At 50.9% G+C, this 14528-nt stretch overlaps 6 protein-coding genes across 6 annotated transcripts; 3 read left to right on the top strand and 3 right to left on the bottom strand.

Moving 5' to 3' along the window:
* Window positions 1-270: 270 nt before the first annotated feature.
* On the top strand, window positions 271-3126 carry ASPSYDRAFT_129738 (uncharacterized protein; the record flags this gene model as incomplete). Its single annotated transcript, XM_040840542.1, has 3 exons — window positions 271-745; window positions 797-1142; window positions 1197-3126. Exons 1-3 carry the CDS (start codon window positions 292-294, stop codon window positions 3124-3126), a joined length of 2730 nt encoding a protein of 909 aa, XP_040706758.1. The 5' UTR covers window positions 271-291.
* Window positions 3127-3275: 149 nt separating this feature from the next.
* On the bottom strand, window positions 3276-4590 carry ASPSYDRAFT_143050 (uncharacterized protein; the record flags this gene model as incomplete). The annotated part of the gene is made up of 5 exons (XM_040841305.1): window positions 3276-3581; window positions 3645-3734; window positions 3796-4059; window positions 4118-4443; window positions 4485-4590. Coding segments are annotated over 5 exons (1092 nt in total), but the record flags the coding sequence as incomplete, so codon positions are not given.
* A 933-nt stretch (window positions 4591-5523) lies between these two features.
* On the bottom strand, window positions 5524-7789 carry ASPSYDRAFT_144575 (putative chromatin structure remodeling complex protein RSC3; the record flags this gene model as incomplete). The annotated part of the gene is made up of 4 exons (XM_040841445.1): window positions 5524-5949; window positions 6008-6169; window positions 6321-6748; window positions 6793-7789. 4 exons carry the CDS (start codon window positions 7787-7789, stop codon window positions 5524-5526), a joined length of 2013 nt encoding a protein of 670 aa, XP_040706760.1.
* A 437-nt stretch (window positions 7790-8226) lies between these two features.
* ASPSYDRAFT_677403 (sulfotransferase domain-containing protein) lies at window positions 8227-9932 on the top strand. The gene is made up of 2 exons (XM_040850414.1): window positions 8227-8446; window positions 8507-9932. The coding sequence occupies exon 2, from the start codon at window positions 8723-8725 to the stop codon at window positions 9671-9673; it is 951 nt and encodes a 316-aa protein (XP_040706761.1). The 5' UTR covers window positions 8227-8446; window positions 8507-8722; the 3' UTR covers window positions 9674-9932.
* Window positions 9933-10136: 204 nt separating this feature from the next.
* ASPSYDRAFT_41663 (alpha/beta hydrolase) lies at window positions 10137-10790 on the bottom strand. The gene has a single exon (XM_040846320.1). It carries the CDS (start codon window positions 10614-10616, stop codon window positions 10191-10193), a length of 426 nt encoding a protein of 141 aa, XP_040706762.1. The 5' UTR covers window positions 10617-10790; the 3' UTR covers window positions 10137-10190.
* Window positions 10791-11243: 453 nt separating this feature from the next.
* Window positions 11244-13892, top strand: ASPSYDRAFT_41664 (uncharacterized protein). The gene has a single exon (XM_040846321.1). The coding sequence runs from the start codon at window positions 11276-11278 to the stop codon at window positions 13508-13510; it is 2235 nt and encodes a 744-aa protein (XP_040706763.1). The 5' UTR covers window positions 11244-11275; the 3' UTR covers window positions 13511-13892.
* Window positions 13893-14528: the final 636 nt, after the last annotated feature.

Below are 14528 nucleotides of genomic sequence, written 5' to 3' on the forward strand. Positions count from 1 at the left end.
GACGTGACTGGCCCTCCAACCAGTCATGTTTGCAATATTCGAAAAGACGCCCTGCTTTCTCTATAATTGCAGTGCAAGGGAGTTATATCTCGATTGGTTGAACGCCCTCGCCAAGGGCTGTCGACCTCGTATAAAACCCTGCTCGAGTCAGTCCCAGCGCGAGGGGAAGTTAGCGTTGACACCCTCCTCCCTCCTCGCCCCTTCTGAACACTTCAACTTCTTTCCTATATTTCAGATTAATACCGGTGAAAAGATTCAGACAGCCCGCGGAAGAAAAGAAGCTTTGGCACCATGTCTGATGATAGTCCCTCTGGCACTCTTCCCCAGACACACTTGGGAAATGTGTCTCCCAACTCATACGTGGCGTCGAGCGCTGGATCAGTGGACCCAACCATAAGCACCCGCGTCCTGGATAATGTGGAAGAGAGCCCGGAAACAGATCTTTCTCCCGTGGCAAGGGACAATGAAGAAGAAGACCATGCAGATAGCGGCATCGCCAACGACGCTGAGACTGTTTCTCACAATACTACAGCACCCGTTGCAAAGCCTGCACTGCCACCTGAGAAACAAGTAGAGGAGTTCCGCATGCAGAGGAATGTTGGGGCCCTTCAACTGGGCATTAGCGGGCCGCACGCCTACTCGACGAGGGTGAAGATTTACCAGCTGCGAGATAGGGATGATGATGATGACTGGCAAAGGGCTAAGGGGGATGGGACCATCCAGGAACCCACCCACGCGTCGTTTGGTAAGTCAGGCTCATACGGAAAGAAACCAAGGCTGATAGTCGAGCGAGTAGCGTTGTACAAGAAGAAGCGATTTATCCGCACCGAGGGCAAAGACATCGGTAGATACACGGAAAACTCTGAGGATTCTGTCTTGTTCGATGTTGAGAGCCACCCCGAATATGAGAATATCAACCCTGGGACAGTCTCAGCAGATGGCTTCGCACTGGATGCCTGGGACTATGAAGAAACCCACCTCCCCCGCTGGCATAGAGTCCGCGTTGCCTGTATGGACGTCAATTCGATACCGATCAAAAGGCTAAATCGAAGGGTCCATGAACTCAAGACTGACACGGGCGAGCTGGGGTGGGATCCTCAAAAGCGACTTCTAGACCTTGTAGAGTTTTTTCCTGAGATAGGGTATGAGTATTCAAGTCTCATACTGGATAGACAAGCTAACAAGCGTCAATGCAGATCACGGCATGCCAGCCCGGCATTTACACTGCGGACGGAGGGTCAGATCTTTGAGCTCCTTGGGATACTCAACTCTGGAGACCTGAGTATTGACTTTAGAAGCAAGCCGAGCGTGGGCCAGGAGTGGCGAGACCCAGCCAAACCGAGAGGCGGGCTGTGGGACGTCGTTTTGCAGGTCATCACTGCAAAGGAGCTGGCCCTGCGGCTGGGCTATTCTCGCACAGTCAGCTGGGGTCCCGGATTGAACTCTGGTGTTGTGGCCTCCATGATTATAGCAGACCAGTGGTTGAAGCATATCGACATTGCAACTGTGAGGCCCACGCTGGATTTGCCAGACACACCACCGCCAGCAGAGACACTGGCCCGGGCGGAGGAGTACAAGAGCAAGGGAGACGAGGCATTCTCCAAAAAGCATTACGCTGAGGCGCTTGAGCTCTACACACAAGCCTCGGGTCTGAACCAGCCAAACGCCGTCTATATGCACGATCGAGCGGCCGCATTGTACGGGCTAGAGAGGTATGACGCCTCATGGCGTGACGCATTTATTGCAACCATTTTGGATCCAAAATCTGCAGAGGCCTGGTGCCGGTTCGGCCTTGCCTCTATGAAAATGGACAGGGCAAAGGACGCCATTCAAGCCTACGAAGAGGCCATAGCTATCGCCGCAGATGCAGCCACGGAGGAAATGCGACGCGGACTGGACGAGGCAAAGGCCAGAAACAAGGCTCTTCTCGACATCATCGATACAGAAACTGATGTCCTCAAACGGGAGGTTTTCCGAAGGGAATATCTCGAACAGGACTTTGCTATGCCTATACAGAATACTGTTGTCCGCTCCCTCGTTCATGCGCAACAGGTGGAAGGACTGCTCCTTTTCGCAGAGAAGCTCGAGTGGCCGTGGATCGAGGAGACTCGGATATACAGCGGAAAGGCCTACAGCAATTTCGAAAAAGACGGCAACATTCATATAGACCTGTATGACTGGCTCTTTGGCATGGTGCTCCCTGGGAAATGGTTTGCGCGCAAGATAATGACCGCTCTTATCCTCTGCACCCCGTCCATCAGTAAGGTCTTGAGTCCTGCTCCGGACTATGACTGTGGCTTGTCTCTCCAGGACAAGTCGTACTGGAGGGCGCGGACCGTGCTTGGACGGGCCCTCGGATGTCTTCCCGGTGTCATCGCTCTCTGCGGATGGATTGGACCGTGTCCCCCTGTCGAGTTCATTCCGGGGCCTGCCCAGAGTCATCCGCTGCATGTGTATCTCGAGACACGGGAACTCAGACTGGCAGTGCAATATAGTTATGATTCAGGAGACGCAATTTGCTCCCTCCCCCTGCCGGACCGTCATGATGACACCCGGCTTCAGCCGGACGAGGACCCAGAGTTGTGGAGTGCAGATATCTGTGATCCCCATAACTGGGTCATCCCAGAACCCCCCGTGCAGCAGCAGGCCAGGACCTGTGAGATGAAGGCCGTGCAGCTGCGGCAGTCTGAAACTACAGACCACGAGAAAGGCGACCATGATCAGGATCTTCATTATCGTGCGCAGGTGGTATTCAAGCTTGGCAACAGTGACGAGCTGATAACCTACAAGCTCTCGACCAACCCTGTCTTTGTCACTGTGCCCTCCTGTAGTCCAGGACCCAAGGGGGCCCACGCGGTGCACCGAAGAGAGCTCTACCGGTATGCCACGAACAGGATCTGGCCGATTGAATCCCTCCACGATCTTACGGCAGAGGATACAGATGGCGTCGATGTCATAATCATCAACGCTACTGGGACTGGAGCCGAGGTACTGGCGCGGGCATGGTGCGCGGAGAGAGGAAAGAGTGCGGTCATTCGCAGGCCTGGGGGGGCATGCTTTGCCTGTGCGGAGCGAACAGCGCACCCGAGTGGACTGAACACTGGTGTGTTGATATGGACTTGCTAATGGCGTTCTTGATGTGTACATGTGTCTTTGTCTTGTTTATCAACTGAATCCATGGCAGATACATCCAATAGTAAGGGAAAGCTGGTTATTTATCTCAACATGCCCATACAATGACCGAATTCAACCAGTAAACAAACATCTATCTCAGCTTATACACTCTCTTTACCCTTTACATTCTTCCTGTTTAGCCCCGTAACTGCCCTCGCCAGCCCTAAGATACTCAGCTCGGTCCCATTCCTCTGAAGTCCTCCGGAATCCGCATTGTCCTTGCCGTGTAGCAGCGACAGCGAATCCCACTGTTGATGGATCCAAGCCCTCCGGTGCCACGCTAGCCAAACGCCCATTGTTGCAAATGTCAAGGGAAGGGCTACAGCCCAGTACAGCCAGAAATGCGAATGCGCCCATCCGCCTTCTGATGGAGCGTCGAAGTCGAAGAAATTTGTCCCAAAGACACCCTGCCTAGTTAGCGTTGACTAGAGGATGAGGTATTGATAGGGGAAAACGGGACTCATGCATACAGAAACAAAAGTACCTGGCAAGTACACCATACTGACAAACGCGATGGTCTTCATCCTTTCGCCATCAGCCTGCAGGACCAGGTTGAATCCCTAAACCACTGTTCAGTTTGCGGCATCCTACATGGTTAATAAACGGTAATATCAAACGTACCAGATTGATCTCATTTAGCAAACGCTCGTTCAAAGATTTCGACTTCGCCTTGAGGGCAAACGCGTTCTTCTGCTGGAGGAGAAGCTCCTGATGCGAGTCCAACCAGTAAGGTATAGCCCCTCCCTCTCTTATCGCAATTTCATCTTCCCTTCGCCATCGGCCCTGCTCCTCGATGAGCCGGGAAAGAGTGTTTTCGGCTACACCGATGATCTCGCTATAGTGGAAGGCATGCCGGGCGAAGTCGTGGAGGTCCGTGAAGAAGGACTCCTTGTTTATATTGGAGCGGTGGCGGCTATTCTATAATAAGTTGATTAGTGACTACAGGGACGAGCCTTTGGCGTGGTAAGCTAACTCGTTCATGTTTTCGGATGGGATTTCTGACGTCCCAGTATGTCGTTTCGTATTCCTGTAGGATGGACCGGGAAAAGGCTGCGTGCCAAGCGAAGGGATTATGTTTTCGTGCTTCGATAGAGGGAATATCTTTGAGGAAGTTGCACTCTGTTCTATCTCCCGAGAGTGGAAAGTCGAAGATGTATACAACTTGCCTCCCTGTTTGGTGGTCCCAAGTGATATGGATGCTAGGCTGCTTCCACTCGTGTTCTGTCGCAGTGTTGACGCGCTTCAGTTTGAAGCAGCTCCATGATAATGCTCGGGTTAACGGATATAGAGCTCGGGGAGGGATAACATACCATTTGGCGTAACTCTGTTACCGGTATAGTCATACTGGCAGTGGGATGTCCCATTGAGGTCCTTGTCTATCACCTCCCAGAATGGCTCTTGGAACAAGTGTTTGTAGTCAATGTGTCCCTTTGCATCCTCGGTCGGACAGAATCTATATTCTTGTTAGTATTTCATTGTGAGCCGGCATTTTATTCATTCACATGGCCATATTTGCGACCGATTCTCTCTATGTCTGCGTCAGCGTTTTGTCAAACAATACTCCCAGAGCCGCGGACCTCTACGATAGCCAGTTCCGAACCTCGATGAATCCACCCATTTTCTGTACCTATCCGTTAGCTCAAACTGTCTCAAATTCAAAATAAAGCGAGAGTGGTACCAGTTTCTTCGAAAATCTGGATCGGGTCCTGCGGACCTGGTCGTTCCTCGTTTTCCGGCATTGAGACGCCGGGGTTTCGCAGCCCTAAGTTGAAGGATTGAATGAATAAACGCAAACATAAATCACAAAGGGGCTTTGTTCCATTATATAATTTAAACTGAGCAAAAGCATTCTGCTTTTTGTTGCTTACTCTGCGTCTCCCCTCGGGGATTCGACAGGGGCTGTGTTGATCATTACTCTTACGCGCTGAGGAAGAAAACTCGACAGGGATGTGCAAAATCTCGTAGCAGGCTGTTTCTGCCTACCCCGGCTCCGATGATATTTATTGGATGGGCCACCTGCGAAGTTGGCCCCAGTGTAACCGCCAGCCTTTGGTCGAGATTGCCCGTGCAATGGGAGCTCGCCAGCTGGGTGTGGCAGTGTGCAGAACATAGCCACTCGCACGTATTTGGGCTAGCATAACATTAAGCCGACATTCTCTGAGACTGTGGTGTGATGAGTTTGATGAGCCTCAAAATGGATTGGCATGAATAATCTCGCATCCCTGTCTTTCCAGGCCACCAGTGCCTATGGTGTAATATTGCAAGCCCGTGCTGGTTATCTCCGTGAAATCATATACTCGAGTGCACTATGGGGTATATACAATTAAATGATCAGTTCAAACAGATACCCTAGCTAAGAAAAACCCTCCTATCCCCGTCCCAGTCGAAATCAATCTCCTCCCACAACGCCGCAAAATCCAGCTCCTGCTCACCCAGGGCATTGGCCTCGGAGTGTGCAGCCACAACTGACGGTCCAGGTAAGTGAACGGCAGACGGTGCATTACCGATGTTCTCTGGATGGTTGGCAATAACCGAGGCAGCAGGTTGAGGGTTGAGCACAGCATCAAGAACAGAGCGAATAAACCAGAGGCCTCGCGTGCGCGTTTCATGGTCACCCTCTCGATCTGGGAATAGTGTCTCCAAGTGTGCGGCGAAGATACTCAGGTTCTGGATGACTTCGGATCGGGGGAAAGTGGGGTTTATGCTGTGGGAGTGGGATTGACGGAGGAGCTCCTTTGATAGGACTCCAGCTGCTGGGAGGCCAATATATGAGAGCTGGACTGTGTTAATTGTGATTAAGTGGGACGAAAGCAATTGCAGGTTGCGTACGTACATCGTTACAGGTCAGGTAATCAACGCTGCCCATCCGGACCTGCTTTGAAATTATATTCAAGATGTGACTGATTATCTGGCGGGAGATGTCGACGCATGAGTCCGCGATCTCACCGGTTCGTTTCGCGACGGTTTGAGAGAGGAGCAGTTCTTGGAAGAGGAACTCGAGATGCAGGGAAGCTGCTGCAGAGTGCGTATTCCCCGACTCAGGAGACCACTGGAGAAAGGTTGGGAGGCCTAGTCGCAGCTCGTTTGCTTCATAGCGAATTTTCCTGTATAGTATCAGTAACAGATCACAACTCTAGGTAGAGTACGTACTTGACCATGCCTTCCAGATCGTCAACGTTATAGCACAGGGAGACTTCCAAGATCATCTCTCTCAGAATGCCCATGAGCAGGATAACCCTTGGATTTGAGCTTTCGCCGCGTGGATCTCCCTGGGTGTCCCAGCCATCCGGTCCCAGACGTTGGAGTGCAACGTCGCGGACAGGGGCGTCGGCAACCACGTCATCCCAGGCGAGATCTACCGGAGGTTGAAGGTTACAGTAGCGGCGGCAGATACGTGGAGGACGCCCAAGAAAGGTCGCTAGCTCCTTGTCGTTGAAATATGCTGCCACAATGGTTCTAGTGCGTAGTTCGGATAGGAAGAACGGCGCTCGCTCGTCGACTTTGCCTTGATGAAGTCCGAGGGCGAATATCACTGTTGCTACATCTCCGTCGGCTTTGGATGCTCGAGAGTCTGCTACCAGTTTAGCAAGTCTTGTCTGTCCGGAAGGTATATCCTACCAGTAGGCCCATGCATATCAGCGAGGAACGTGGTAAGCAGGATTGTCGCCCAGGCCAACGGATCGCTTGTTATCCCTAGATTATGGCTGAATTGCAGACACATATCAAGTGCTGCCAAGCTGATCTTGCGAAATCCTTCCTTGTCCTTTCCTGGCATGTTCTCCTGACGGAGCACTGGTTCGTTCGGGCTGATCTGATATGTTGCCCTTCCAGCAAACCCAAGCAGCGTCCCGATCGTCTCCCATCTCGGTGCGATGATTGCAACGTACTCTTTGAGTGTCATATCAGGATGCGTCTCAATAGTAGAGGCAGTATTCTGGAATATACTCTTCGACCACTCCAGCAGCCTCGCCTGTCTGCTAGCTGCAGTCGAACCGCGAATACATTCCTGATACAGCGTCTTCAGCCTGGCCAGCACCTCCCAGGCAAGAGGCGGGCCAAAGTACATTCCATGATACAGCTCAAACCTCCGATCAAGTAACTCTTTATAAAACGAGTCATGCTCGAGCAGGCCCAGGATCTGCGCCCCAACCTCCACATCGCGTGGATCAACCGGCGCACTACCGGCAATACCAACATCATTGAGCGACTCGCATCCAAAGTGCTTGAGATTCTCAAAAAAGTCTCTTGAATGACTTGTTGGACCTAGAAAGCTCAGCGATGGGAACGTTTCCTCGCCCTCGTTGGGAGTCTGGTTCTGGGCTATGCGCGCGGACACAGAAGGGGCTTTGCTTGTCCAGTCGTAGAGCTTGTCGGGTTCAGCTTCAACCGAAGCGGTTGTCCTTTTTGCCCTTTGGGGTCTGGACTGGATCTTTCTCTGTCTATTTTCGCGGGGCTTTGTTAGTGGGCAGGGATGGTAGATGCATTGGTCTGTTCGTTGGCGCGCAATGCAGCGCTGGCAGACGGGGACTGCGTGGTCGCACCGCAGCTTGGAGGTGCGACACGGCTCGCAGGAGGGTTGCTGGCCATTTTTGCGGAGAGTACCGGTAGTTGCCATGTATTACATTGATAGATTCAAGGTGGTGATTATGCTGCAGTCCCTGAGTCTGGGTTACGCCGTTGTTGTGTGCGGTGGTAAGATTGCAATTAGTCATCGGGCTTGGCTATAGTTAATTAACTATAATAAAGTATAATATAACCAGTTATTAATTAATTAACTGGACGGGATAGTAACTTATATAGGTGCTCGACTTGAAGGAGGATTATTGTTTGCCAGTATGGTGCTCATTGTGGACATTAGATATATATATACACTGAGGTTGAAGTATAGCACAAAATGAAATACATTTGTGTTGACTGTTGAACTGTTATAGATTGCCATTAAATGTTAGTGCCGATCTCGCGTGGATCATTTGAATGAACTACTGTTAACTGTAGAGTTCTGTGACCTCGTTATCGCCTGCAGTTGCTGTCCCCCTTGACCGCCATGTGGATATTTAAATGTAATGCAAATAGACAGCATTGAACAAGCTGCGTCTGCAGAATGATGTTCACTGTGATCCCAGACCAGGAATGATGTGACATATCACAGCGCGAAGGACAAAGGATCATCGGATCGCCCTGGTGTTGAACCTTTAATCGGCGATCGAGATGGCTGGCTGGTCGTGGACTCGTGGGACTCGTTGTCAGTTGTCGATCAGTCAACAGGGCAGAGGTTTGAACCTCATGATCTCCTTGGCCTGTGGGTTCTGTCCTCTAATATTCATTGTTTCAGACCTGTGGTGGTACTGCATATGCATACCAGCCAGCTGTGGAGAAGGTGAATCTGCACGATGATGTGAAGGAAAAGGTGAGAAGAAACGATTGACTGGCACTGATCAATATGCGTCCCAAGGCATATTTAAACTGCGTCGTTCCCTGTTGACAGCTGTATGGCGTGATAATATACTCTTGTGATCTCATACCTACCCCTATTTATACGTCCCCGACAATGGCACCCGGAATCTCGACCAATCCCCCAATCACCAATGAAAAGAAAGACACCAAGCTTCGAGTCTTCGAATACAGCGACGATCAACATGCCGAAGACATAGACAGCCTGAAACTCGGCGAGCATGGCTACAAATACCGCCTGCTTGAGGGCCGAGTCATGCCCCCCTATGTCACACCGGACAGGTACGCCCTGTCTCGCCGCGTCCAGACCAAACCGTCTGATATCTGCTTCACCTCGTTCCCCAAGTCCGGATCGACCTGGCTGTCCTACATCCTGGTCCTCATGACCGAGAACCAGGGTACCAGTCTTCGGGACTCGCTGCACTGGGTCGAGAGTAGCTGGACTTATCCTCGTAGCGAAGGGGACCTCAAAAGGGCGAGTGATCCGCGCATTTTCAAGTCCCATATGCCATACGATATGGGGCTTGGTGGTGTCCCGGCCGATAATGCCTGTCGGTATATCTATATCGCGCGGAACCCTAAGGATGTGATTACTTCGTACTTCCACTTCGAGAAGGAAAAGTCCTGGTCCGGGTATTATGAGGGGGACTGGAACCACTGGTTTGAGCAGTTCGTTATGGGACAGGTCCAGCGGGGGGATTGGTTCCATCATGTTTTGAGCTGGTGGGAGCACCGCGAGAGCAAGAATATTCTGTTTCTAAAGTACGAGGATCTTAAGAAGGATACTGTCGGTATTCTGGAGCAGATTGCTCAGTTCCTGAACATTGAACTGAGCGAGGAGAAAACCAACGAGATCTTGGAAAAGGTTGAGTTCCAGACTATGAAGTCGGATGATGTACTCGGCGATGTCAAGGAGTTTGACAAGTTCTTCCGCAAGGGCAAGGTGGGCTCGTGGAAGGAGCAGTTCACAGTGGCTCAGAATGAGTTCTTCGATGAGCTCTGCAAGGAGAAATTTGAGGGCACTGGACTGTCGTTTGACGGATTGTGATGGTTCGCATCTGCAGTCTCCTTCAGCACTCAACTAGTATAGAGCCTAGAAATCAATTGATCATACATTCTTGACTAAAACCCCTGTAAAAATACGACTGGAGTAAGTAATCTCTACTATCACAATTTATCAAGTTCATCCTGCGCAACCCTGTTGGCAACATTCATAAGCGCCTTCGCCACATCCCCCGGTCTACTCAACATAGCAAAATGGCCAGCATCAACCGAGTACAAGTAAACCCTGTCCTCCCCAGCAATGGCAGCAATTCTTTGCTGTCCAACAAGTGGAAACCCTGTATCCTTCGTGCAGAAGATATAACTCGTATCCACATCTCGGTACGCCTCATACGTTAGCGGCGTGGACATGGCCGCAGGCGCATGGGGCACAATATCTGCCAGATATTTCTCTGCAGCCGCATCATCGAGGTCATTATAAAACGTCTCTCTGGGGCTCTTGGGGATCATCATATCGTCCTGTATGCGGATGAGCGCTGGCAGCAGGAGTTCTGGGAAATTGATTAAATACACACCTCTATTGTCATGAAACTGTCTAGTCCACCAGGTAACAGCGTCGCAACACTCGCTCCAGCTGGAACTATAAACGAAGAGAGATAGACGAGACCAACAACGCCGCCTTTCTTCCCTTGCGCGGCGAGGTCTTTGCGCGCGAAGCCCTTGACGCTCTCTGTTCCGGGGACGCCGGCGTATGAGTGCATCAACAGGATGACGTTCCTTTTGCTGGATATAAGGGGTTCAAGATATTGTCTCTGGATATGCTCAGCATCATCATATGCCGTTGTCGAGGCAGGCCCGCCAGCTGAAGGGAGGGTTATTGTTTCGGCTTCGTAGCCCTGGTCACGGAGGATGGTCGCGACTGGTTCGAAGGTAGGCCCTTTGTGCCAGGCACCTGGGATGAGGATGATTGTTGGTTTATGGTCTGCCATTTTCGAATACTGGAATTGGCCGAAGTTGGAGATTGCCGGGGAGTTAGGGATATAAGCTGCGGCTGTTTCATCGGGAGACGGCGCGAACGGAGCCCGATGCGGACCGATTCTGGGTCAGAACATGTTTTTAGTGTGCAGTAGTGTCCGATGCGAGTAATGCAATCGTCTGTTGTGGTCTGTCTTTCATTGAGTCTTGTCTGAGCTATGATCTGTAGATGTATTATATGGTTGGTGTTGGGCACACTGGATTTAGTTAAGCGTTATTATACATATAAAAACGTTAACGGAAAGTTAGTGTTCCATAATTGGCAACCTATTATTGTAAATAAACTTGAAGAACATGTTTTTGATTGAATATTTAAGTAGCTGCATGGCATATGCCAGTTTTCTATTTACTATCCTCCATCCACCATGGACCCATTTCCTCAAGTGCCCGCAGAACTGATCCAGTAGATACTGATATATACCGCCGCTTCTACCCGTTATTTAATACATTTTGGCTGCGTATATCTGACTAGGCCTAATTTTAGCCTGAGTCAGGCATCCGCCGCTGCCTGGAGGAGCCTAGACCTGTCTGGATTTCTTGGAGATAAAAACCAGCCCAAGTCCCCTGAAAATTGAAAACTTCGCCATTACATTCATTCGCAGATATATTTACAATGACAAAACGGTCTGAAACCCCATCCACTCGCAACCCCCCCAAACGGCGGGTCAAACCCACCAGTGTTGAGAAGCGCGAGTTCAAAGTCACAAGTGTGACAGACGGCGAACAAGTCCACCAATCCTGCATCGCCATCCATGGCGAATGCCAAATATTCGACTATGCATACGAAACAAATTTCGTGTCCGTTTCTGTCACCGACAGCTTCAACAAATCCCAGCCGGTCCACCACTGGCCACTGCACAACGGACACTGGAAGGCCCTCGCGATGCTCGCTCCCGGCGTCAACAAGATTATCCTGCAATTGCACCATGCCGGGGGAATTCACGACTCAGTACAGCTGATTCTGAATTATATCCCTCTCCTTCAACTGCCGCCTCTTCATCTAGCGATTCTGGTCGCCTGCGACTCGCCGCTGTTAACTGACTGTCCGCCGTCCAAGTACGGCGCTGTATCGACGGCGCATAGCGGTATCGATGCGGCGATTGCAAAGTTCCGTATGGCCGCGTATATGTGGCAAGCTTTGACGGCTGAGGATTTCCGACAGAAGGGCCTGGGCAGGCGCACGTTCAGGCTGGATGAGGAATGGGGTGTTGATACCACTATGCGCGCTGGACACAATGGCGAGAATCCCACAGGCTTAATCCCAAAGGTGCACATAATCCGATCCGACAAGACAGTCGCCGAGCTTCGCGATCCGCAAGTTGCGCAGCAGAACCGCCGTGGTAACGACAGGGATGCACTGCATGGATATTTTGAGGCTGCGCTGTTGAAATCGGGGCCTCCGTTTGAGTCGAAGACTCAGCCTGTTGTGGCGGGGATGCTGCTCGACTCGCATTATGATGTTGAGCGGTCGCTGTTGCTGGGCCATGCTGCGCTGGGTTGTCATAAGCCTTATGGGTTGTCTTTGGGTATCTTTGGTAGTCATCTCACTTACTCCTGGCCGCGGTTTCTGGAGGAAATACCTGCCTGTTTGACGGATCTACGGTATCCTGGCGACAATGTTTCTAACGATAACTGGGAATGCAGAACCGCAAGTGCAGCTTGCTTTGTCGGCCAGGGGGCTTTTTTCCATGAGGTTGGCCATGCCTTTGGCGCGGGTCATACAACAGGGATCATGGCAAGAGGGTATAGCAAGTCCTGGGCGATGAACTTCATCGAGCACGAGAGGAATGACGGAATAACCAACAAGGCGAAGTGGGATCTAAGCGACGTCTTGAAATTCAAGCTGCTGCCGCATTTCGCACTGCCTGGTGACGAGTATCCTGTTTCCAACGAATTCAAGAACGCTACTGTGAGCATCGCTGCCAACTCCGAGATGCAGAGTAGCCTCGTCGAAGAAGGTCATAGGGATTATGAACCAGACGCCATAATCAAGATATCGTGCAAGGCAGGACTCGCTCAAGTGAAAGTCCAGAATGGCCTGGATGATCCCAAGGAGTACAACTTCATCAACGAGGAAGCGAACTACGGCCCTCCATCAACCCTGCACATCGACACGACGGTTGAACAATTCGACCGCCGCCAGCAGCTCTACATAACAACTCTCGGCATGAACGGTACAGAACGAATATTTCCAAATGCCTGGCAGCTCCTGCAACAGAAGCCCTACGTCCGGATCCCGGGCAGCACCCTGGTTCTGCGCAAACATTCAGTGGCCTCAGATAGCTTCCGCGAAGATGACGTTGTCCAGTTTATCCCCTGGGCTGTGCTCCTGAAATACCGCTCGAAGAAGGATGGCGAACTCTATCGCGCGACATCCATTGATCTCCGGGTGGGGAGTACGATGGACGGCGCAGTCGTTCACTATGAAGATGGCAGTCATCAGAATTGTGGACCTGCGCGAAATGCGCATCGTGGGGGAGAACATCGTTTCGGGGGACACGCCTCAGAAGCCCACGATATTCCTGCTGGGGAAACTATTTTCAGAGTGCTAGTTTGTAAGAACAGGAAGGAGTGGGGGAGTCTATCCGGGATCCGGATGACGCTGAGCAATCGTAAGGAATGGGGTTGTCTTAACGATGACTGGGACGAGGATGATGAACAAAGCGAGCAAGAGGAAGATGATCCTGTGTTTGAACTCAAGCCGCGGTACGATGAGGAGATCGTGGGTTTCTTCGGGCACAGTGACCGCAATTCAGGATTCACATATCAGTTTGGTATTTTGACAGCTCCGATAGGTGTCGACCTGCCGGATGTTGTCTATGATATGCCCGAGTTGAGCAATTTATAGCTATTTGATACGTAGGTCAGCAGTATACGAACTCCTTGTATGGCCTTGAACGAGCAGTCGCAGAACTGCGGCCTGATTTACTGTGAAAAGATGGAGTAATGCCTCAGTGACCAGTACCAACTGCCATAATCCGTTGTCTTTATTTTGTTTGTCGTCATTTTCTGCCGGTGGGTGGGCTTTCGAGGCTGGAGCGAGTCACTGTTGCTATTATCGAGTAGTTAGCTCGTTTTCAGAAGCCTCTTCACGGGGTAATTGATTTTTCTAACCGCGCCCATTTACCTTGCCATAAGCCTCGTGTAAAACACCGCGTGAAGACTGGTCCCTGGGTTGAGGCAACGGTTCTGGGCGTTGGATTGTGCGGGACTGGATACACCACCGGAATTGTCCGCCATTTGCCCATTCGGCTGCGGCTTGCAGTGCAGACTGTTCAAGGAACGATTGTTGTCTTGAGCCCGCTCTTGTTTGCCATGGCGGGAAAGATCGCAATTGACCGTAACGAGTCAGCAGAGGAGTGGCTGAAGTGAAATAAGGATCGGATCTGTTGAACTGAGTAGGAAAGAAGCAAACAGAAGCTACATTTGCAGGGTAGAGAAGATCTACGGATGTGTTCAGGAGAAGGGGACGCCAGAGGGAATATGAGGGGTGTTGTGTTTTTCTCTCTTTTCTCTCTTTTCTCTCTTCACTCTCTTCACTCTCTTCACTCTTCAACTCTCTTCTTTCTCTTCCATCACTAAGGATTTCTCTTACCAGCACATTCACTACTAATTTTCTAATTGTTTGTTGTCAATCTGGCTATTAACAAGAGGACCCATTGCGGTGCCTAGCGTCTAGCCAATCTCGATGCTACGCACATTAGAACTGAGCCACCAAACCGGTGAAGATTTCACGGTCAGATCCCAACAGCCGGGTGGAACACTAAAAGGTATTTTTGAATTATCTCTTGTCAATTGGACTAGACCGATAGGGCTAGCATTCACTGTCGTAATAGCGAGTCTGGCTTTACTGTGTTAGACGCCAT

This window comes from Aspergillus sydowii (assembly GCF_001890705.1).
Source record: "Aspergillus sydowii CBS 593.65 unplaced genomic scaffold ASPSYscaffold_2, whole genome shotgun sequence".
In the NCBI taxonomy this organism is placed as follows: Eukaryota; Fungi; Ascomycota; class Eurotiomycetes; order Eurotiales; family Aspergillaceae; genus Aspergillus; species Aspergillus sydowii.

Excerpts from the sequence above, each read along its gene's own strand:
- ASPSYDRAFT_677403 (XM_040850414.1), top strand. The coding sequence starts at position 8,723 with ATGGCACCCGGAATCTCGACCAATCCCCCAATCACCAATGAAAAGAAA.
- ASPSYDRAFT_41663 (XM_040846320.1), bottom strand. The coding sequence starts at position 10,616 with ATGGCAGACCATAAACCAACAATCATCCTCATCCCAGGTGCCTGGCAC.
- ASPSYDRAFT_41664 (XM_040846321.1), top strand. The coding sequence starts at position 11,276 with ATGACAAAACGGTCTGAAACCCCATCCACTCGCAACCCCCCCAAACGG.